At 37.8% G+C, this 23,942-nt stretch overlaps 1 protein-coding gene across 3 annotated transcripts; it reads right to left on the reverse strand.

Annotated features, from left to right (window-relative positions):
* Positions 1-216: 216 nt before the first annotated feature.
* On the reverse strand, positions 217-23,384 carry HEPACAM2 (HEPACAM family member 2). 3 transcript variants are annotated; one of them, XM_069860446.1, is made up of 10 exons: positions 23,224-23,384; positions 18,867-19,217; positions 17,328-17,612; positions 10,427-10,723; positions 7,233-7,358; positions 7,124-7,148; positions 6,963-7,000; positions 5,604-5,677; positions 3,660-3,772; positions 320-402 (listed from the first exon to the last, which is right to left on the reverse strand). In XM_069860446.1, exons 1-10 carry the CDS (start codon positions 23,291-23,293, stop codon positions 393-395), a joined length of 1,389 nt encoding a protein of 462 aa, XP_069716547.1. In that variant the 5' UTR covers positions 23,294-23,384; the 3' UTR covers positions 320-392. The 3 variants fall into 3 exon arrangements, with proteins under 3 accessions (XP_069716550.1, XP_069716547.1, XP_069716549.1); XM_069860449.1 differs by lacking the exon at positions 3,660-3,772 and having other exon boundaries at positions 217-402; XM_069860448.1 differs by lacking the exon at positions 320-402 and having other exon boundaries at positions 3,585-3,772.
* Positions 23,385-23,942: the final 558 nt, after the last annotated feature.

The following is a 23,942-nucleotide window of genomic DNA, read 5'->3' on the forward strand; positions in this document are numbered from 1 at the left end:
ATAAAACAGCCATGGGAGGCATCTTGGGCCCAACTCCTTCCTATGCCTCCCACCCATTATTGTAATAAAATACATAGGTTTTAATGTGCAGTTTTTAAGCTGTCTCTTTGTCTTTTGGATTCACAAATAAGAAAAAAAAAAAAGTAAGGAACAAACACCTCCCCCTCCCCCCCACTGAATTAGAAATAAGCAAAAAAGAATTTTAAAAATTGGCAGTTTGGAGCACCCAGAGGAAAGAAATTGTCAGTCTGAAAAGAAATTGCTATTTCAAGAAAAGCTGGCATAAGCCTTTGCCATTCTTGGAGTTGTTGTCATTTCCTTTCAATATATAATAAAGAAAAATAAGTCACTTCTGTATTTTCAGATGCTTTGATTTCCTCTTCCCTGTGTCTTCATATACATCTAGGAAAGAACATATACATATACGTATATTAAAAAAAACATCCACAGTGCTTCCTTTCTTTCCCTTAAAAAACACTATTGCAAATATATAAAGAAACCAGCAGTTTCTTTAAACGCTAAAGTAAGATAATTCTTCAGCCTGAATACAAGCATCAGGGTCATAGCACACTGATATTTGATTGTATTTTTAGTATGCATGTGATCTCTAGTTTTGAAAAGATAAGACAGGTCTAAGCCACAAATAACATAATGGCTAACATAGCACCCCACATTGCTGCTTTTTCAGTATAGGTATTTCAAGTTGCTCATATGGTATCAACAATAATTTCCTGAACACCTGCTACAGGGGCTGAATCCATGTAGTCCACAGTACGAACCCTGTGCTGAAATGCCTGGCAAGGGTTTGTATCCTTGTTGCTCTTCAGCAGATGGCAATGCAGAAGTTTGTGAAATGGTTAAAGCTTGAACTGAGAGAAACAGTGCATGTGAGAGGAGAGGGGGATGGTGCAATTTTATCTTCATTTCAAGTGAAAATGAAACGTAAGTCACAAACATTTTCTGCTTGTGGAAGAGTAGTGAGCTGTCTATGTACAAAAGCTGGCTAAGCTTCTTCAGCATTAGCTTTAGCAGCCGTCTTGGGATTTCTCTCACATGTGGAAGAGCCTGTTTTCCAGTTTGTCACAGGATTTATATTTAATCTAAAAAATATGCAAGGGTCCCTAAAAAAACAATGCTAAATGGCATAAAACAGTGTTCTTAATTAAACAGTCGAGTATGTGACAGTCCTGTAAAACTCTGCGACTGTGGAGCCAAGAGACAGAACAGAACAGTTTCCTCAAAAACTGTAAACTGATTTCATGTTTTCCCTTTGATTCTTCAGAGGAGCAGGAGCAAATCTGCAAAAGGCCGGTCTGAAGAGTGACCATGCAAATGTAAAAGCCAGCTAACATCTCAGCTCATTTTTTGACTCATTAGGTTAACGAGTTTGTCAGTTCAAATCCAAAAGAGTTTAAGAGTTTAATTAGTTTCCCACAGTATTCTTACTTTTTAAGACATGGGGCACAGCTAAAATTCTGCAATTATTTAGAGTTCCTGAGGCATATGTGCATGTGTGGGTAAATGGATAAAAAGTTGATTGATAAAAACATAAGGAAAAGAAGCTACTCTCAGGGTGCTAGACATCAGCTAGTCCACAAATTTGCTTGTACTGTCACTGGGATTTCTAACAGCAAGTGAGAGAGCATCAGCTAACACTGTAGAAGTTAGATTCAAAGAGAGGATTTGAAAGAGTCTCAGACTGTAAATCTGAGAATGAAACAGTGGTTTTGACTGATTTTTCTTTGCACAATTATTTCTAAGGAATTTATGAAATAGCAACATTTCCAGTGAGAACCACTGGGAATAAGAGTAAAATGATCACTTTAACAACAAACCCGTATGGCTCCCTCAACATCTGTTCTTTTCTTTTGCATGAAGAGAAATTCCTGCCATAAGCAGAGGGCAGGGAAATTCTGCATCACTTTTCCCATGAACATTGCTGATTACTGTACAGATGGCTGCATGTCAGGTCCTTGGGATCCATCTATAAGCAATCATTTGCTGCACTACAGGATTCTGGAATTACTTTCCCAGCTCTGTTCCCTGTTCTGTGGTGGTTTTCTTCTTTGTTATACTGAATGCTGAAGCATTCTGCTGCAAGCATCAGTATGGACTTCATTGTCCTTATTTATTTACCACTCAGAGTGCTCATGGCAGATCAGGAATCGTAAAATTCATTAAAATTGATCTTAGTACTCTACTTATTATCATGATTAGCAGATGTTGTTTCATTAGCAAAAACCGTGTTCCTACATTTCTTTTTAAAGATTTTGATATTCGAGAAGAACAGCAAAATGGGTTTATGCAAGTAAGTCCTTTACAATAACAAAATATTATTTGCGAAGTTTGATTTGAAATCTGTACTGTCACAAAGTTACCTTTACTTAAAATTTATTTGGTTTTTAGAGGGGTGATGTATCAATGAGACATTTGAGAAGGAAGACATGTAGGAGGAAGAATAAGATGTACTTCATGAATGCTGCTTTTTACATCTGCTTTAAAAAATCATCTTGAGGTTCCAAGTGAGTGACTCCAAGCAGAACAAAAATGTCCTTAGTAATTTGTTATTGCTTTCTCACTCATCAGCTTGGTTTTACAAGCAAGGCTGTGTGTTTGCATACATAATTTGGACACAGAGTTAAAGATGTAACCAGCACAACATTTTTAATAGTGTAAGTAATGAATGCTAACACAATCATATAAACATTGCAATTACTCAGCCAACTTATTAGTATATTGGTAAGAGTGTGTATTTTCCATTTCAACCATAAAAGAAACAGAACACACCATAAAAACACGGAAAATGTGATATAATAGGATTGTTACCAAGTAAAATCCTGTGTGCTGTTTTTAATTGTTAAGAAAGACTGTAGATATTCACAACAGACTTATGGGAGTTATACCTCAATTTCAGAAACTTTACAGTGTATTCATTCTTATTATGCCAAGAAGTGCTATGAAGTAGGTGATCTGAACAAAACCAGGACTACCAGACACTAACTGCATAAGCACAACGTGCTGGGGTATTTCCAGTATTTAACTCAGCAAAAGTGTTTCTGTGGAGTTCCTAGCCAGGGCATTGCAGAACAAGAATACTTTTGCTCTAAAACATTAGTCAACATACAGATTAAGTCATTGCTTACTCAGGTAACTAAGCATTGTCTGTTAACCTTTCGGTGACTGTTTTAACACTCACTGGTTATTGACCAGCTGACCAGTTTCAACACTGCACCACCCCCACCACTGCCCTAACTCTTCTTGGCACAGGGCTGGCAGGTTGAAGCTATGCTGACAATTAAACCGCTTTGATCTTCAGATTTAACTTGCTCAATAGGAAGTGCTGATGTCTCAGTGCATTGAAACTATAGCCACCCTCTGAAAACATTTGGGAATTCTCATTTGAAATAGTGTTTGAAGACCTTAGTTTTTGTTTTTCCACACATAGACAAAACTGGCATGATGAAACAACAGACTTGAGTCTTGAGAAAAAGGGATGGGATAGGAAACAGTGAGGAACTGATGTAGCTTATACTTGTTTGCCTTGCTTATCCCTCTAGCTGGAATCAAACACCAGCTACTGTTCTGGATGCAAAATTATTTGTCTTTGAGCTGCATGAGTGTGCATGAGTGTGCATGACTGCACACAGGCTTTAACTTACTGTTGATGATCTTGTTGGGGCTGCTCAGGAACATGCTCAATAACTTCATAAATTGTACTAAGCATATCCTGGCCTGGGACAAAGTCAGAGCCAGGAACAGAGTGACTTGAAACCTAAAAATAGTAAAGAGTATTCCTACTGTGAGTACAAATGGCAAAAAATTCAACAGAAATTAAACTGATAATGTAACTTCTCATTTTTTTGCCTTATTAATGGTTTGCATGTGGATTTAACAGTTTGTCTCTATTAGTTTAGATTTCATTTTCAGCCAGTTTTCATCACACTTGTAGTAAGGCAAGCAATAGTTTAAATTCAGTAAGGATCTTAGACCATTTAGGATGCAGCTCTCACATTTAATATAGCAATTATTTTATATTGGTGTACCACAAGTCAAAACATTTAATAAAGGGAGAAGCGGAAGAATAGATAGTAAAAGAGAAAATATTCAGGGAAAGAATTGAGCATAAAACTCCCACCAGCATGTCAAAGAGAGGTAACTGCATGGAATTTCCATAAATGAAGTAATAATGAAATCGTTCAACATGTATATGCACACAGATCTGCTCTTACATCAACACAACACCTCATCTGTAAGGAATTCTCAGTTTTTCTGCCTACATCTAACCTTTACTATTTCAATATCTCCACTTTCTTATTTTTCCCTTTTTCTGCTAACCAAAATGGATCAAATGCTGAGTTTATCTGCAATGCCATAAATCTGAGTAATTGAATACAAACCAGAGGAGTTTTTCCTGTTTCTTGATATTTTATGGGCAATTCTAACAGATTTTATTGCTTGTACATCCACTCCATTGTCCTTGTCACCTCTCTATCCCTTCTGGCCTCCTGAAGCCCCTATTTTGTGACTGTGATATGATCAGCCTAAGGGATACCACAGTGTGCTTAAGGCTGTGATGATTTAGGACCTGATCTCCAAACTTAATAAGCTTCCTGTGGTCACAAACCTCCACAGATACAGTTCAGCTCTGCTGTTTTCTAAAAGCTTTTCATCTGTAAAATTCAGTTCTCTCCATTAGCATTTACAACAGCACTGGAGCCTTAGAAATGTCTATTTCAATCGTCTAACCCTAGCAAAGGGTTTATTAATCGATGACTGTTTTTTGCAAATATGTTACTTATTATGTGAACTAATCATAATACCTAAGTAGGTGTGACTTGATGTGACCCTGTGTGATCATGTTGTAAGAGCCCTGTTTTACCTGACCGTATTGATGCTCTCCAAAGGTTTAAGATTGTATTGCCAGAAATTTTCCATAGCAAAGGGAAAGTCCTTCTTCTATTTCCTCGCAGTTTCAGTCTGTTGTGCCTTAATTTTGTGACCTGGTTTCTGACTTTTCACTTGTCCTTTTATACAGCATAGCCACAATGCAGAGAAGTAGCATATATAGTAGATCTTTATCTGGTAGAAAAATTCCTGCGCCTGACTCCTCCCCCGCAATGCATGAAGCTAACAAAATATAGCTGAGATAGTGAAATATAGCTGAGATTTAGCTTGTATATTTTTACAATGACAACTCCCTAGAGGCTTTTCTACACTGCCAAAGCTCTATGTTGCATGAGTAGCAATTTTAGGTCCAAGGGAGAAAACAGCATCACAATAGTTGATTTGTTTAAGTGACACAAGTGGTTCAGTTCTATCCCATCCACCCTAAACTAATAATACTATTTTAATATAGGGTAGCTGAACTGAGATTCTCTGTAGAGCATGGTTAGTTTCTTACTGCACCGTGTTGATACAAGTACTGAACTAGCAACAGAGTAAAGAAAGAGTAAGTTTGCTGGGTAAACAATTGCCATGACTATGGTGTCATATAGACATCTGTAAAAAGGAACAGAAGCAAGCTGACGTATTCTAGAACAGATATTTGGTACACATTAAGAACTAGAAAAGAAACTACCAGTTTATGATATAAAATCACATACCCTAGAACTACTGGCGGGATCAGGAATAGCAACAAATTCATATATCCCAAAATCATCCAAAGCACTTTCATGCCCTATAGTTAGAACAAAAAAAATAAAAAATCAAATAAAGGTCATTGAGATTTCATGCAAACCTGGAAAATTATTACTGGCAATGTAATATGGACTAATTTTTAAAACATCTGAATATCGGCTTTTTCATCTGCTCTAAACCACTTCCCTGCCAAGCTCCTAAGCTGGTGTGGAGTGATGCAGGGCAGCTGCAAAACTGGCATGCACAGTGCTTGGCTATTTCCAACACCTTAGATCAAGTGAGGAGCCGCTTGCTAACCTCAGTAATAGTTTTGTTAGAGCCATTGGGACACTTTTTGCTGGAAGGCTAGAGTGATTTACTTTCATTTCTCATAGAAGAGAGGCCCACTTCATAATCTCAGCAGTCTAAGCTGTAGTGAGGTAGTACCACCTGAACGTTTCATAATGCTGAGAACAAAAAATGGATGCCATCTGGGACTTCAGATACAACTTGCAGTTAGAGTGGGACTCTTTTTCTCTACCTTCCCACTGCCCAGGAGATCTGAGTCTCTTAGATGTCTATTGGGCATCACTCCATAGCAAAGGCTGCAGCACTAAAGACAGTGCTGAGATTCTCTCCTCTGATACCTCTTGCTGGGATGAAAGACCCTCTGTGTTCAAGTGAATTTCTTACCTTCCTAAGCTTCATATGCTTCTCTATTGCCTCACAAGTAGCAACTTATAGCCTGCTTTAATGCTTTGTTAGAAAGAGATGGGAACAAAAGTACTACCCCTCCAAAGGATGGCTGGTCTCCAGCCTCTTCTGTCCAAGATGGTGTAGAAAGGATAGCGGAGGGAAAAAAGGCAGTTACAAAAACACACTGGGTCCTAATGACACAGAGAAAGTAGTATAGAATGTGGTAGAGGCTAAAATATAGGTACTGTAATGTCATACTAAGATCTTACAATTTTGGCACTGATTGCTGCCGTGAACATTTAGAAGCATGATGCTCTCAGGCACATTGCCTCTCACTGCTGTGCCATAATAACACTAAGTTATTTCATATTGGAGAGAACAGCAGAATACAGGTGACTAACTGGCATTAACAGCTAGAACTGAAGCCAATAGTTACATACTGCTGTGATCTCCAGCCATGACCTGAGCCCACAAGGACCTCTTGTCATTTTGTTTTTCTTCTTAAGTAAGCAAATACAGAGGTAGGTGTGCAATTCAAGTGAAAAACACACTTCCCTTCCTTTCCTGCTTTTTTTTTTTGGTATATGGATATGGTGAATTTTTCAGGAATAGACTCAACTTTATGTTCACATTTTGTTCATTAGCATTACCTGAAAATGTCTGTGCCTTCCTGTAGTCAGCCTCTGGCCTAGAAAACATAAACATGTTTTTCAGTTTGTTGCTATAAGCCATGAAAAGAAAAATAATATGATAAAATACAACTCTCTTGATGGAAAGGATTTCAAGACCCAAGAATGATTTATTTTTGTACCTGCTTTGCAGCTTCTGTTGTATCACTGAAAAGAAGAAAAAAAGAAAATTAATTCGTTTTGCTCTGATAGTCCAAAGGAAGAGCTGGGGTGTGCTTAGCTTTTACGTACCCTTGTATGGCTGATATCTTTTCCATATGAAAAAAAAGGCCATAGCTAGGATCAAAAATAATGAAATTCCAGTTATTACTGCAAGAGAAGACAAAGATTTTCCTTTCTGGGCCAGCTTTTCCAATCCTGTGACAAAAAAGATGAGTACCGTATTTAGTTTCTTGTTCTATGTAAGGTGCTACAACAAGACTGAAAAAATGCATCTTTTGAAATTCACCTGAAGCTAGGAAAGCAGCACAGAAATAAAAAATGGATACAAAATTTGGGTTCTTATAAATTTGTAATACTTTTTTTCCCCTACAGAGCTCCCTAAGTGGAAAAGCAGTTATATGAATATCAGAAATTAGTCCAGAACATATTGGTACCTAGAGCCTAAGGTCAATAAACATAATCTACAAATTACAGCAGCACAAAAAGTAGATGAATATTCTGATTTTAGACATAGAGACAGTGAGCTACCAAGAATTTAGGTGACAACTAGGTGAGCAGTTTGTGCTGGATGGGAGGGAAATCCTCCTACCTGTAGGAGCTGCGAGTAGGAGGGGATAACTACACTACCGTATTTTTTATAAAGATTTTCAGATCACTGACAACCTGGTTGTTTATTAAACCCCATCAGAAGCCAATAACTGATGTTTCTTCATATTCACTTATAAATACATCCAAAGTATTTCTTTCCTTTTCTTGGATCTTTTGTCGAGATATGCATTTTTCCAGCAGGATTTACTGATAAAACACAAATGCAATATGTATATAATTACATACACAAAACCATGTTGAAAACATTTGCGTAGAATTTATAAGACATGAATGTGAAAGTTAGGAAATGCCAGAGAGTTGCTGGTGCACTCTTAATTTCCTCCTTTTGCTCTGATTTGTACAGAATTCTTGTAATTCAAGGACATGTCACAATCCATACTGATTAATGCTGCATATTTGTCAGTGACAGCTTTAAAATTAAAATACAAATGTGCATTATTTAGCTGGACATGTTTCTAGTACACTTACGAACTCCTGTGCAGTCAGTGTTACTTATATCTACATACATCTCCATGTAATTCACTTGTCTTGTGCTGGCTGTTTGGCAGTTATCACAAAGATTAAATATGTGGATTTCAAAAAAGATGAATTCCAAAGACATGGGGAAAATAAATCACCTTGAATGTACTGCTTTCCTCAGGAAAAAAACCCCAGACACTGGAGAATCATCAGAGTCCTTAAAAATGTTCTTCAAAATGAATAATTTCAATTTTAGACTCAATAAATTTTACCTCCACAGGCATACTAGTGCAGAAAACAAAGATGTGCTCCTCATGTGCACTTAACACACTCAAGTTGATTCGGCTTTAGAGCTGAGCAAAGACTTGTGTGCATAATGAGATACATCCTCTTATTTTAAGACCTAACTAGTTAGCTAAAACTGGGTAACAGCTTAGTACAGTGATTGACAGAATTGTAAATTATTGATATAATTGTTTTCTTCATGATCTTTAGCATTAATTAGGCAGTTGTTTATAGTGCCATACAGGTGAGGTTAAGTCCCTTAGTTGAGGAAGTCATGTAAGGTCTTCTGAGACATTAAAGTTCCTGTTGTTGCTGAAAATGGGATTCCAGTATTTTGAGAAGCACAGTCCAGGCTCCGTGTCTAGGATTATGGGGACAGGAAGAAGGGATATGGAATAACATTCATAGACTTTTCTTAGTACGTTCAATCATCTCAACCACAATTTAGCCTGATATAGCAGGGTCTCTGAGGTTTAGACTCATGTGTAAATTTATACCTCTTAAGAGGTGACTGCATTGCAAAGTGTAGGCTTGGCATCTGGATGTAGTACTATCTGAATAAATACTCATCAGGAAGAAAAATGGCTATAGAGGTGGAAATGGATACCTTTTAATTCTACATACAGAGGATAAAATGTTTTAAAAAGCTTTATTTAGGCAAAATATTTGTAATTAGGAAATGTATGCTTTTAAGTGCAACTAAACATGAAGCTGTGGAGCTTTGCCTTCTTTTTGCCCTTTGAAAGGAAATCTCAGCTGAATTTCTTAACACTTATTGATGAATTTCATATACATATCATAGCTTACATAAACTTCCTGGCGAAATATCATGTTTATTTTACTGATACCTCGCTCTGGTTGCATTTTATTTCACCAGTAAACACAATGATTAGTTCTAAAGTGCAGTATTCTAATTGTAAAATTGCAACCATTCTTCCTTCCAGTCTATTGAAATAATTTGTGATAAATCCATGAGTCAGCATGAATGATAGACACCTGCTCTTCTTGTTTACCTGACTAACAAATGGCCAAGCTCTCTGTTCTACACAAGCAAAATTGCTTTCTTAAATATTCTAGAAGGCAATCTATTCTATCTTGTTGAGCATTAACATTATAAGTTCCTGATCTGAAAGTATGTTTATCTATATGTATTAATAAGAGACATTAGACTTCCTCAGTATCTTGTTCTTCACTGTATGCTTCTGGAAATTTTCTGAAAAAAACCCCTGCTTTGTTGCTGTTTAATGCAATCTGATAGAGGAACTGAGGTTATAATGTATGAGAAATAAAGGTGTTCAGCAGTACCTAGTAGTCAACGCAGGGACTCATAAATATGACAGTGAAATATTTTTTATGAACAGATTATAATAAAACCACTCATCATCATATCTTGCATTATTATAATACACTGATCTAAAGGTTCGTATAAAACCTAACCACAATGGAAAACTAATAAAAACCTTCATTGTTGTGAGCCTATGCCTGGTGATTTTGGTCAATATTGTATGCTTGAAACTCTCCCATGAACTGGTTGCACGGTGGCCTCGGGGCTCACAGCTCCTGAAGGCTGTAGGATAGCAAGCCTTGGAAGAAATCTGTTCTTAGGAACAATGGCCCACATTGTTCTATTCATCTTTAGTATTTTTAAAGGCAAGAAGTAAGAAACAGAGTAGAGACATGTAATTTGGTCATGTTACTTGGTCATGATGAGGTTTGCCTACCAAGGAAGCATTTCTACTCCAGTGATACAGTTCCAATTGGCCAAATATATTTTAGTGTTAAAATCTCACAAAACCTCAGCAACTTAGTGGGCCTTGTCCCAAGCTGTGTCACACTGTGACTAAAAACTTTTTCTGAGGCTAACACTCTGTTTAGATGTCACAGTTACAGCAATGAATTAATGTTCTTACCTACAGAAGTAACGATGACTGTGAAGTGAGTTTCATCTTGTTTTCCAGTCACATTGTTGAAAGCACAACACATGTAATCCATTGTCTTCTGGGTCACTTTATCAGATACAACTTCCAGATGGGGTCCATATTTAATTACATGAGTGGTATTGTCACCCCTTTGGATCCACAAATAAGTATTAGGTGGATTTGAATCTGCCGAGCAGTCGAACAATATAACTTCTCCCATGTCAACTGTAAACACTGTCCCAATATTCACACCTTTATCTGATTTAACTCTAAGTCCATAAGGTCCATCTGCATTGAAAAAAAAATCACAGTGGAAAAAAATAAAATCAAAGTATATAATTAAACTTCAAATAGAAGCATACCTCTAAGCTCAGAATTTTTAAGTAAGACTAGCCTTTAGAATGGCTGGTATTGGATTAAACAGTTACAGTTAAAAAGCTTTCAGTTCAATAACTTGATCTGTACTAGGTTGATCTCAGACTACACCCACTTAATACTGATCTAATTGCTGTTTAATGAAAAAGCACAGGTCTGCACGGCTCAGTATGATAAAAGAATGGAAACTGAAAAAAGTTGGAAAAGCTGTGAAGTAAAGGAGCAGTTCTTTCTTCTTCAGGAGTATATCTGACCCTTCCTACTTAAATACCAAACTTATTGGCATAAGTAATCTCTCTGCACATTCAAAAGTGAACAAATTGCCCTCGAATTGTATCAACCTTCACTGTAATACTTTGCAGTATAATAATTATTTGGGGAAGGTATAATATAGGATGGGGCGTGCCTCAAATAACTTCAGAAAAAGTTTTCCTTAAATGACTGCTAAAATAAACTTCAGCCTTCCTCTCACTTTAGTAAGCTTCTAATATTTCAGCATTTATGTTTCTTTCAAGAGTAAGCCCTTGTGCTGAAAGCAAGCTGTGTTTCTGAATATAATTAGAAGAGGCATATATTGTTTAACAGTCATGTGTTCATTATTCAGAAAATTGAGCAGCAAAGTATTTTTTGAGGTTAATCTTCATGAGAAAATGGGAAGGAAAACAATATCTTTAAATATAAGACTATTTCCCATGCTATTTTAACAGATCATTTCAGATCATGGTGTGTTTAGATCTTTATATTTAACATTGATTTTTACAGGGATTTAAGTACAGAAATACGTGTAGAGAATATCATTGAATTGCTTTTTCCAGTCCAAAGAACTAATCATTTTAGTGATGCTAACTCCCTCAGGGCTTACATGCATAATAAAAAATTCAGAGATCTAATACTGACAGAAGTCAAAAGAAAAAAATATGTAGAATGAGCAGGAGACCGGACCCCTGAGGATCTATAAAGCTGCTGACAAGTGAGCTCCTGCTCACCCAGAATGGCATAGAGAAAAGAGAGTTAAATCCATATTATGTCCATTGTAAACTGTGCAATCAAGTAGTATTTCCACCTTCCTATCATTGTCCAGAAGTATTAAGATAATGTAGCTGGGTCTGGATGTGAAATTCTGTGCTACATGAAGTGGCACACTGGCATATTTCAGAATCTATTTCTCATCAGGAAATTCAGGCTGAGATTAGAACTTCCTCTAACATGCACACTTCTATTTATTGTCTGTCTTTTTAATGACACTGTATTATTCTTCAAGAACACATGGGCAAAATGCACACAGCACATGAAAAGATTATTTTGCCTCTGTTTTTTTCTCTATTTGTGAAGGCTCAGACAAGAGAATATAGATTATCACATCATGACCTGACTTTAGTCCACTCTTAACTAAATGTCCATATTTCACAATGCAAACTTGTCAAACTTTTTCATTTCTCTACTTATTTCTTAGCTGTAAGCTTTTTGCCGTCTCATTTTAGGGAATATCCAATATCTTGTGTAATATTTACTCAGGAAGTGCAATATTGATTCACTTCAGCATGGGTTAGCGTGGCTCCCACCTACATGGCAGGGGCCACTCTGAAGAATCAAGGGATTTTTTAAACTCTAGATGCTGGGCTACTTCTTCACAGGCTCCGCAATTCCCAAGTCACTTGTTTTACTGTATTCAAGAGCCAGCTGACCCTGTAATGAGCATTTCTGGGAACTGCAGACCTATCACTGTTACTTTGGCTTGGCTGACCTCTCTCAGACTGCACATTTCTGAGAATGGGAAGCCCTCCCAGAATATTAGCCTCTCACAGGGACTCACCCGTTATTGGTATTTACTTCCCTTTTTTTCATATGGGAAAGTGATGTACCAAACTTTGACTTTTTAATAAATGAAAGTAAATCCCCTTGTGCACTATTTATAGGCAGGAACACACTTTCATAGAATCATAGAATCATAGAATAACCAGGTTGGAAGAGACCCACCAGATCATCGAGTCCAACCATTCCTATCAAACACTAAACCATGCCCCTTAGCACCTCATCCACCCGTGCCTTAAACACCTCCAGGGAAGGTGAATCAACCACCTCCCTGGGCAGCCTGTTCCAGTGCCCAATGACCCTTTCTGTGAAAAATTTTTTCCTAATGTCCAGCCTAAATCTCCCCTGGCGGAGCCTGAGGCCATTCCCTCTTGTCCTGTCCCCTGTCACTTGGGAGAAGAGGCCAGCACCCTCCTCTCCACAACCTCCTTTCAGGTAGTTATAGAGAGCAATTAGGTCTCCCCTCAGCCTCCTCTTCTCCAGGCTAAACAACCCCAGCTCTCTCAGCCGCTCCTCGTAAGACTTGTTCTCCAGGCCCCTCACCAGCTTTGTTGCTCTTCTCTGGACTCGCTCCAGAGCCTCAACATCCTTCTTGTGGTGAGGGGCCCAGAACTGAATACAGGATTCAAGGAACGGTCTCACCAGTGCCGAGTACAGAGGGAGAATAACCTCCCTGGACCTGCTGGTCACACCGTTTCTGATACAAGACAAGATGCCATTGGCCTACTTGGCCACCTGGGCACACTGCTGGCTCATGTTCTGTCAGCTGTCAACCAACACCCCCAGGTCCCTCTCCTCCAGGCAGCTTTCTAGACAGACTTCTCCTAGTCTGTAGCACTGCATAGGGTTGTTGTGCCCCAAGTGCAGGACCCAAGTGCATTTGGCCTTGTTAAACCTCATGCCATTGGGCTCTGCCCAGCAGTCCAGCCTGTTCAGATCCCTTTGCAGAGCCTCCCTACCCTCCAGCAGATCGACACTTCCACTCAGCTTAGTGTCATCCGCAAACTTGCTAAGGGTGCACTCAATGCCTTCATCCAGCTCATTGATAACGACATTGACCAGGGCTGGACCCAGTACTGAGCCCTGGGGAACCCCAACTTTATTTACTTTACAAAGCAAACCAGTGTTTTTTCCCTATCCAACTCTTCCTTCATAGAAGAATTAGCTTTTATTGTGACATAAACAGAGATTAATGGTAAGAATTGCTAACTGGTCTCTGTGCCCACTCACTATAGTGGGAGATTTGACACAGTCTGCAAAAGAATCAAAATTAAACTTGTTTTTTTTATCAGTATGATAACACTGAAACATAAATGGAGAACGCCAAAAATACAGATACACTTTCGTACAAAAGCCTCAAATCAAATGAAACCATTATAAAAACACTGACGTACACTGGTTGGGGAAGTATGCTTGAAAAAACAAGAAAGGTTTTCTTAAAAATAGTCAAATCTTGGCAAGGCCTGGAAAGTGCCATTCCTTGATGAAGTCAACACAAGCCTTGGATAAACCTTCTGCTTTTTTTTTAACCAGTCTTTTGCCTCTCCCAAGGACCGCATACATCATCACAACCCCTAAACACTTGGTAGCTGAGGGATATACAGCTTCAGGGATGACTCTGAAAAGCAGGTAATTAAACATTTCCTCTTTAGGATTAAATATATTCTAGCTTTGGGAAGTTATTAGGAAGAAATCCCACTTCATCTGCTAGATTCTGTCTCCACAGTACTGCAGTTTCTACTGTAGCCTCCATTACAGCAGCTACTTCCAGCCTTGAAATAATTTATTTCTGGGTCATGCTACTGCAATAGCTGTATTCTGGAGTGCATTATCATCATAGCTAATGGAGATATGGAATTATATTAATGAGAAATGAAGAATAAAACACAACACATCTGATTCTCAGTAAAAACCCACAATGTCAGCCTTCATGGAACCCTCAGCCCTACTTCTCCTTTCCAGCATCATTCCCAACAGAAATTGGCCTCTTGTCTCTGTAAAGCCAGTTAACTAAATGACTTGTAAAATAATAAATCACCTGTTCTGAGTAACAATTTACTGCTCTGTGGGAATATTTCCAATTGCTCTTATGATCATGACTGTTACAGTTTCCAAGCATATGGCTGGTATTTACTGTGAGTGACCCTTTTTTTTATCACCCCTGTAACTCCCTCAGAGCAATGACATATGGCACATAGAGATCCCAGGGCCTGTTCCAGATTGTTATTGACAAGTGGCAGCTGGGACAAAACCTTCTCTGCAGGCAGAGGCCAAACTGAACTATGTGGCTTCGGAGAGCTCAGAAGTAAGACCCTAATTCTCATCACTAATTTAGTTATGGATAGTAATGAAAGTATTGCAGTCTTTTGGCATTGCATTGTTTTCTCTTTTTTTTTTTTTTTGATATTAAATTACAAACAAAGTGAACCCTCTGGAGCCAATCTTGTATGAAACAGGTCAGAAATGTGAATGCTGAAGGGGCTGTGCCAGAAATGACGAGAGCAGTCCTTCAAAGGTACCAACAGTGTCAGATAGTTTTCTAGCCTGATCTGATTTTATCTGGAAGAAGACTGTCAGGTAGCGCTGGATAGAGCATCCTCCAGTTTTGTGCAGGTATTCTTTGAAGAGAGAAGTGTATAAGGCCCATTCATAGCTCATTAAAGTGAGAAAAACAGCAGAGGCAGCACATTCATACAGATGCAGCACATTCATACAGATGCAGCTTTCATTCTTAGCTCTTTAGGTATGTAAGAAAGCTGAGACTGTGACTGTATGAAAGCAGGCATTTAAAAATGTGCAATGTTGTGGAAAGAACAAGATTTTTTTTAAATTATGATAATGATAACTTAAAAATACATCAGTGCTGGTTATTTCCTTGTGGAGCACTTTATCATCATTCCTCTGTCTAATGTGAACAGAAGTTCAATTCACATCTGCTCTGTTTAGGACTCTTTGTTGCAGTTCCTTCATCTTCATGTCTGCATTACTGACAATTACATAAACTGCACCTGAGGGATCAGCTCTTATCTAACAAAGCCTTTGTTAATTTTCACTAATTTAGGCAGACTCTTTCTCTTTTCCCAGTGCGGTGTAAAGACCTACACACACACTTAAGATGCAACACCTCCCCTCATCTTGTTCTTCTAAGTTATAATTAAGAATAAATAAGTAGCAGAATGGATAATCAGAGAAGAAGGGAGAAGGAGGAAAATATGACATAGTAAGAGACGTAGGTTTTGAGTATGCTGGTAGTGCAATCATAGTAAGCCTAGGGCATATGCTGTCTACCAGCTGCCAGATTACAGAGCCCAGCAAAAGCAAGAGTGAGCACCTTGGCTGGACAGGAATCCAGTTCCAGTCCTTGCATTGTGCCATCCACATTGTACCATGAGGTAAACTGGTTCTGTCTGAATAGGGCTGGTGGCAATGTAGGTCCTGGCACGTCTGATCTCAGCTCTCCTTTAAGAAGGACAGTTTGGCCACTGAGAACGTGAGGATTTGAGCCTGGCAAGGTCAACTGGGAGTTGACGTTGCAGGAGAGATAAGGGACAAAATTAGAGTGCCCTTTCGAATATTTAAAATGTAATCGTTCAATGCTGACTAAACCAATCTTTTGTTTCCTCCAACTCATTTCATTCATGAACACAATCTATGTTCATAGTTTCTGAGATGCTTCCATTTCCAGTCAAAATATATGGCTAGCTTATGGTTTATTCTTCTGCCAGCAACTTTTTGTTAATGCAACTCTTCTTGCTCCCCCATGTTTCCCACTTGATATGGAAAGTGAACAGTCCTTTCAGCTCTGGTTTTGCTAAGCCAGACTGAGTTCTCCGGTCTCATGTCCATTCCTTTCTATTCTGTTTTGACTGAGTTTGAGATTAGTGCTCTGGGAATTGTACACAGTATTCTATGTGTGGTCTCATCTTCTGTGTGCCATGAGTATTTATCTTATTGCCTTGTTGCAACTACTTTGCCAACACACCCTAGAATTACATGCATCTTTCTCATGCCTGAATCACACTGCCAGTTCACAGACATCTTGTGACAGCTCAATCACCCAGGCTCACTGCCTCAGTTATTTCCCAACCAATTTCCACCTCATCAGCAGAAGTTCCTGTTTTTATTCTCTAAAAGTGCATGTCTGTCTGTTTTTCACTAGCAAATTTCATACCAGTTCTACTACTCTGTCAAAGTCATTCAGTCCTCCCTGTTTAATGTCACAGGTGAACTTCATTGACATATCCCCAATCTTTCTGCTGATGTCATTAATGAAAACATTAAACAGGACTGGATTCAAAATGATCTTAAGGAAAACCTTCTAATACCAGTCCTTGCTTCTGCCTGGTACTTCCTGTACTTAGCTTTTCGTTAGTTTGCTGTCTCCATTTCTAACAATATTTTCATGTATACCCATTTGATTATTTTTTTTCCTTTGAGTTAAATCTCATCCGGATCTGAAGATGTCTGTACTGTGGAATTCTTGAAGTTCATGTTTGAATTCTGCAGATCAGACTCATCTTCACCACTAAATGACACCAAGTAACTTTTTAGTATACTGTTCAGTGTTAGGGTGGTAAACTCATTTTGAATGTAATCTCACATATAATGTTGACACAACTGTTTTCTGACTGTTCCCATAGTTAGAGGTACTCTTTCCGACCAGATCATTTATACAAAGACAATCATGAATATTTCATATACTCACAATATATGATTGGTGCAATTATTTCACTTTCCATTGCACTGACAGGGTTAGATACCAGACAGCTGTAATTCCCCGTGTCTTCTTTTACAGCAGGAACAATCAGCAGTGTTGCATTGTTTGATGAAAAGGTGTAATTAGGGCTGGCATGGAGAGGCTTACCATTTTTCATCCACTGGTAAACTACCCTTGTGCCTTTACCCACAGTACATTTTAATGTAATATTCCCTACATACTCCACTACCCCTGAAGATGGTTCAGTACGTACAATTGGCTTTGCGACAGGAACTGCAAAATAAAGAGATAAAAGGAGTATAAAAGTGACAAGACAGTATATTACAGTTTCCATTGTCAAGATGATACAAATAAGCAGTCATGATACTCTCTGGAAAGTACTCGGATTCCAATGTTTACTTATTAAATGGGGTTAAAGGTTGAAAAAAGGACATATTCTTAGCTAGTGACTGTAAGAATTGTGCTAAGTGCTTAAATAAATCTAGACTGCATATTACCAGTAATAGGACAAAGGCTGCAGTTAGGTATAGTGTAGCCTCCATCTCCTGTGTCATAAGCATATTGCTGTGGCCACAGAAATGAAAAGAGTGCAAAGCATGACATCGCCCACAGCGCGTGTCTTCCTCAGTATGTCTGCCTGCAGCTCTGCTGACACTGGGCAATGCCAAAATGCACTGTTGATCCGTTTGTGAGGATGGCTACAAACTGGGACGAGTGTGGGAGTTAAATGACAGCTACAACTTGGCCAAGCCAATGTGTCCTTCATTTCATTATTTCAAGGCCAAGAGTTAAAGGGATCTACATAAAATCCATACCTTAGAGTAGTCTCTTGTCATTCTTTTAGATAGTTCTTTTCTGTATCTTTTTTTTCCCTATTCTCATAATAAAAAGCACAGTACAAAGAGGGAACTCCACTATTTTAGGAACTCAGATCCAGGCTTCTATTGTATACACAAGGTCACCAGCAGAAGATAATGACTTCTCTTTGGTAGTGACAGAGGAATCAGACACTGGAATAAGTTTCTACAGGTGGGGTTGAATTTTGCCTCCTCAAATCCCATTGTGGTCTTTCCTTTTTTTTTAGGGTGACCTTGCCACACACCTCTAGCTTGCAGGTAGAATAAAATCCTGAGTTGGCAAATGGTTGCGTATTTCCTTGGTGAAGTGTCGTTCAGGGGCAAAGATTGTTTGAAAGGTAATGCATCCCCATGACCAGTAGCACAACAGAGCCTTATGAAACATTATTTCTTAGAAGTTTTTCTAATTTAATATTATTGGTTTCTATACTCCTTCAGATTATTACTTATGATCCTGAAATATTAGTAAAAATATTTATTTTGTTTAAAGATGACATTATGTAGCATCCCCTTCAACAGCAGTAGAAAATACCATGACTTACTTCCTAGTATTCATTCATGTGAGAATGGATTAAATTATAAATCATTTTAACTGGATACTAAGAATCAGTGCTTCAAAACTACTGGATTTTTTTTTTCAAAATGAAGATGCTATATTTTGCTAACTTACCATCGACAGCCACTTGAATCTTTTGACTGGCAGCTATTGTCCCATTTCGACGGATATTTACTTTTACAATATAATTGCCTTCATCACTGATATGCAACGGATTGATAATCAAAGATGCATTTGGCGGTATGAGGGTAAATTTGTGCTGATATTCCAAGTCTGGAACAACTGTTTGATTTACAGAGCCAAGCAAGTATTTTGGATTACTTTGAGGCCTCTCAAAAAGCCAAATAATTTGGATTTCAGAAGCTGTGGTGTTGAAATTGTAGTCAACAGAAAGACGCAGTCGTTGCCCCTCAATACCATGGATGGTATGAGATGGTACTGTCAGCTTTAAGGCAGAACAAATACCTGCATAAAAATGAAAGAACAAACAAAAAAAGAAAACCCCAAACACAAATGTAAACACTGGAAAACTCAAATGAAAAATTCTGACAGAGAAAAATAATTCTCAGAGTTAAAGCTTATACTTTTTTGTATAGTTATGACTCAGATTTCAAGTAAGAAAGCAGAAAAGTCTCATTGACCTTGGTGGAACTGGATCTACCTACAGAGCTTTAACTTTAAAATGTACGAAAAGCCAAAGGAAGGGTATCTGTCATCTCTGGGCAAAGCAACTTTTATTGACAAAACTGAGAAAACATGCATTTACCTGAGTGTTTAAAATGTTTTACCTTTAAAATATTTCCAATTTTTAGAGCTTATATGGTCTAAAAGTCTTGAATTGCAAACTCAATATTTAGGATTTTTTCTGGATTTCACTAGAGAGAAATTTCTTCCTGTTATTTTGCCAGTTACACTGGAAAACTGACTGAAAAATCTAACAAGCAGCCCTTCCAAGAATTTGTCTAATTAAAATGATATGTAGTTATTATTGCTGTCTGTACTGTTTACGTAAGACTAAATTCAAAAAGCATTACTACACTTGCAAAAGTCAAGTATTCTAACTTTAGGAAAAAGCTGAATTAAGGTTTGCTGTCGATATACACGAAGCAAAATTTTTCAGCCACATGATTAATCCTGTTCTCTAAGAAACCTGCCTCCATTAGAGTGCAAAAAGTCCACTCCTCAGTCAGCTTTCTCATATATTATTTTTGAATAATTTTCCATTGTGTTGCACTTAGACAGATTTATAGAACATTACTGAAACTTCACTATTAGGACTGAGTGCTTGATTTCCACACAAACTTTTTCACAGCACCCACAAGTACAGCAATGGTGTGAAGCATCAACAGTAATGAATTGATTTCACAACATCATTATAATTGATACGACTACAACTTTAGAAATGATAAATTTAATCCCCGAGAAAATTAACAGTAAAAAATAGCTGCTCATTTTGGGTGATCAATTTGAAGTATTAGGGACTGGATTTTTCAAAATACATATAAACAGATTTTAATATGTTCAAGATGCAACTCCTATTGACTTCAGTTGCAGGTTTGAGCGCTCAGCTTTGAGTGCTCGGTATTGCTGAATATGCAATGCAAGAGCTAAGCCAAAACCCTAGGAAAAAAGCAACCTCTTATTACTAAGAATACGTAAAACCAATGATTTATGTAATCCATCTGCTACTGCATAGGAGTGCACTGGAAACTGAGGGAGAGAAAATGCACTGCCCAGGGCAACATCCACCATCTATTCCTTTCCTCCTACTGAACGCCATCTTCTGCAAATAGAAATATGTATCATATAGCCCTTTGAATACATTTCAACTTTTAAATCTCCTTGAATGAAGTCAAAAACATCTGCCAAACACTGAGAGATCTGTAAATGATCAATTAAAAGATCTGCCCATATCCTTCCTCATTCTTTACACATGACATTGCTTGATTTTGAGGTTTATCTAGCTGTCAATAAGCGATTGTGCGGTAGGACAAGAAACCAGTAACAGCTGCAGTGTAATCATAAAATATGTATAACAAATAATATTTCTCACAGATCTGTTTGTGTAGAAAATCGGCAAAACTCAAGCAGGGGTAGTGAGCACAAAGCAACTGGGATAACTGGTACAGAAGGCACCACCATAATAGAGTAAGATAAAGAGAAATGTGGCTGGAAAACTTAATTTCTTCTTTGTTAAAAAAAATGTGGGAATAGAAGCTGTAAATTAACTTCATTCCCCTTGATTCATGAGGAAAAGTGGATCCATGTAACTGGCTGGAAAGACATTTTGATCTGCAGTTAAGCAAATTCTTTCAGTAAAGACCAGAAGTGGTCAGGGAAGAAACTCTGTTTGCCCTCGGAGTCTGTTCAGGAGTGGCTTTCCTGCTCTGCTGGGGTGATTTCATGGAGCGCCATCAGCATGCAGGAGCTCCTCAGCAGTTGGCAGGGTTAGGGTAAAGGCAAGCTGAGGCTCAGAGAAGCTATTCTAGCTATTCTTAGACAATGGTGCTCTGTTGAAAGCTAGGCTATGCTGGAAGACTTCTGGCTTTAACAGAGATCAAATCTTTTGCAGCCCGGAATATTAGACTAATTTCATAAGTTTTGATTTTTAGTTAAAACTGAAGCCTGTTATGACTAATCCCTGAATTACTGTAAAGTCAACCCAGTGTGCCAGACTCTTACTTCATTCTTATCAGGCACAAATTCCATATAATTTAAGTCCATCTCTACAGCTTTCCAAGCATCATATAGATTTTTCCAAAATGATGGAACTCTGAAAACTAGTTTTTGTATAGTCACTGTAAGGCAAGTGCGCTGTACCAAAATGACCTCCATTTGGGGCTCAGTGATCTGTGCTTTACCTCCATCTCACTTAGCTATTGCCAGTATTAGCAAGCACAACAGAATCATTGTTGACATAAAACATAGGCTACAGATTTAGTTTAAATGAAAAACTATGACATAACTCTTGAGTTTATGGCATAAACTGAAACCTGCTTAGCGAGGTCTTATCATTCTCTGAACTGAACATGCAAATCTCCTTTGCAGAGTTTGGGTTCTCAACTACTTTTCACCAGTTTTCATTTGGCTCTTCTGCTTCCCAAAACCCCTGAACTTGGGGTAAGATGGCATTAAATCAGTGGCAAGTTTTTTTACACTGTTTGCAAATATATTCATTTATGAAAAAAAGAGATATAACAGACTAGGAATCTGCAACTCCCATGTCCTGCAGTTATAGCAGCAGGGACTCAGGCACACTCTTCTCCATTTTGGGATTTTTGCCCAAGAACAACTTCTGCTGAGCCTTGTCTTTGATATATTTCTTGCCTCAGAGGTCAATTTCTTCAATGGGCTTTGTGTCATGCCCTCAGTGCACCCAGTTCTTGCCACGACACAGAGCACAAGCTTTTCCTGTACTAGGAAACGTGTCTCTGAGCAAATGACTTCCTAGTGAACAAGTTTGTACAACGAAGCACCCTGCTCATCTATCAGTTATCTCTTGTAGGACTTTAATAAACACTGTCAAAGTGGTAATGTAGATAAAGTGAATATTCATTGTATTTTTTGTCAAACAATGTTTTTATTTTTAAAGAAGAAATTTGATAAAGTACGTATGAAACTACAGTTGTTAAGAACTCAAAACTTCTGGCAAAGTATTTATCTTAAAATCAAGGAATCTAGGTGAAAGCAGGTGAAGCTCACAAAGAAGGTAAAAATTGTCCTTACACATGAATAGAGGATGCACAACAACTGTAATAGTATGTATTCCCTCTATTGATAAGCTACAAAAGCAATTAAATATAGAAAAAGTGAACTGTAAGAGTGTGTAGGAACACAAGTTTGTCTAATATTCAGTCACAGGATATTCCAGTCAAAGTACGTAGAACATCTATTTTTATCAACTGCATGGATAACAAATGTATACTTATGAAAACTGCACCCAGATATCAAACATGTATACTATTAACTGGAAGACATTCTTCAGTTGATTGAAAGCTTAATTTAGTGTTAATACCAAGTACATTTAAATGTTAGTTATAAATTTTCTCTAGTTACTGTAAGGCATCATAATGAACTACAAAATAATGTATCTGCACTGTCCCAACATAATGCATTTTTAAAGAGAAGTGTAACAGTTTCTCTATAAACTTCGGTTCAGAATCTGTCCAGCCTAACTTCTTATAAATAAAAAGACTGCACAATGTATATATCACTTAATAAAATGTGACAATATCTCTAAACAATGCACATGTTTTATTTAGAGATTATATATAGCACTTATTTTTTGTCAGCTGATAAAAGTTTCTAGCTCCACTCATAAAACAGGGTAATGCTATCTGATTAAAAGCTTTTAGATTACCTTCTTAAAATAAAACATATGACAATACAACAGAAACATCTTTAAATTTAGAAGTATAACACCAATCCACATTTCCACAATGACAATCAAATATAATTCATAGTTTCTTACCTACAAGCAGAAAATATATTTTGCATTGTAAGTCCCAAAAGAAGTTGGCTAAAGGGCTCCATGAAAGCATCCTGTCCAACACAAATCCCACCTTTTTCTCAGTGCTAAGCTGGGGCTTGGACCTGCAGCTGCTGGTTTATTTGCTAGGGAAATAAGCAATGAGTTAAGAGGCCCTATCCTGTCCCTTGCCTTATGTGATTTGAATATGTGTATACAAAGAACAAAGGGAGGGGAGCACCTGTTAGATGAGCACCCATCTTCATTGCCTCTGACTTTATTGTAACCCTTCCACAGCAGTTACAGCAAATATAACACTGAATGTAATAAATGAGGCACAGAATACAAAGTATGTTCAATTAATAAAAATAAATGAATGCACCTAGTGTACAGGTTACATAGGTATTAACATCCTTTAGTCAGTTAGTTAGCAAAAATACTGTGTTGCTAGATGGTCCTGCTTATTTCATAGTACTCCAAAGATTTTTTTTCAGATCTTTTCCAGTGACAGACCCTCCTCCTCTGTTACAAAAAATATTAAGAGCAAGAGCCTCACCTCAATTTTTTTCTAGCACTTTTGAGTCTGTAATTTTTCTGTATTTCTTTCCTTGACATAAGCATAACCTGGCAATGATTTCGTTACCTTTCTCTAAACAACATATAATGGGAAGTGTCTATTGGGCACCTAACAAAGAAACCTGTGACTAGAGTGGACAGCTTAC

The sequence above is a fragment of the Phaenicophaeus curvirostris genome, chromosome 6, assembly GCF_032191515.1.
Source record: "Phaenicophaeus curvirostris isolate KB17595 chromosome 6, BPBGC_Pcur_1.0, whole genome shotgun sequence".
NCBI classification, from domain to species: Eukaryota; Metazoa; Chordata; class Aves; order Cuculiformes; family Cuculidae; genus Phaenicophaeus; species Phaenicophaeus curvirostris.

Bases quoted from the DNA above. Each gene is read 5' to 3' on its own strand.
- HEPACAM2 (XM_069860446.1), bottom strand. From the start codon at position 23,293: ATGCTTTCATGGAGCCCTTTAGCCAACTTCTTTTGGGACTTACAATGC. The intron at 10,724-17,327 runs GTGAGTATATGA...TTTTCAATGCAG, and splicing joins AATTGCACCAATCATATATT to ATGGACCTTATGGACTTAGA. The intron at 7,149-7,232 runs GTACGTAAAAGC...TCTTCTTTTCAG, and splicing joins AAGATATCAGCCATACAAGG to TGATACAACAGAAGCTGCAA.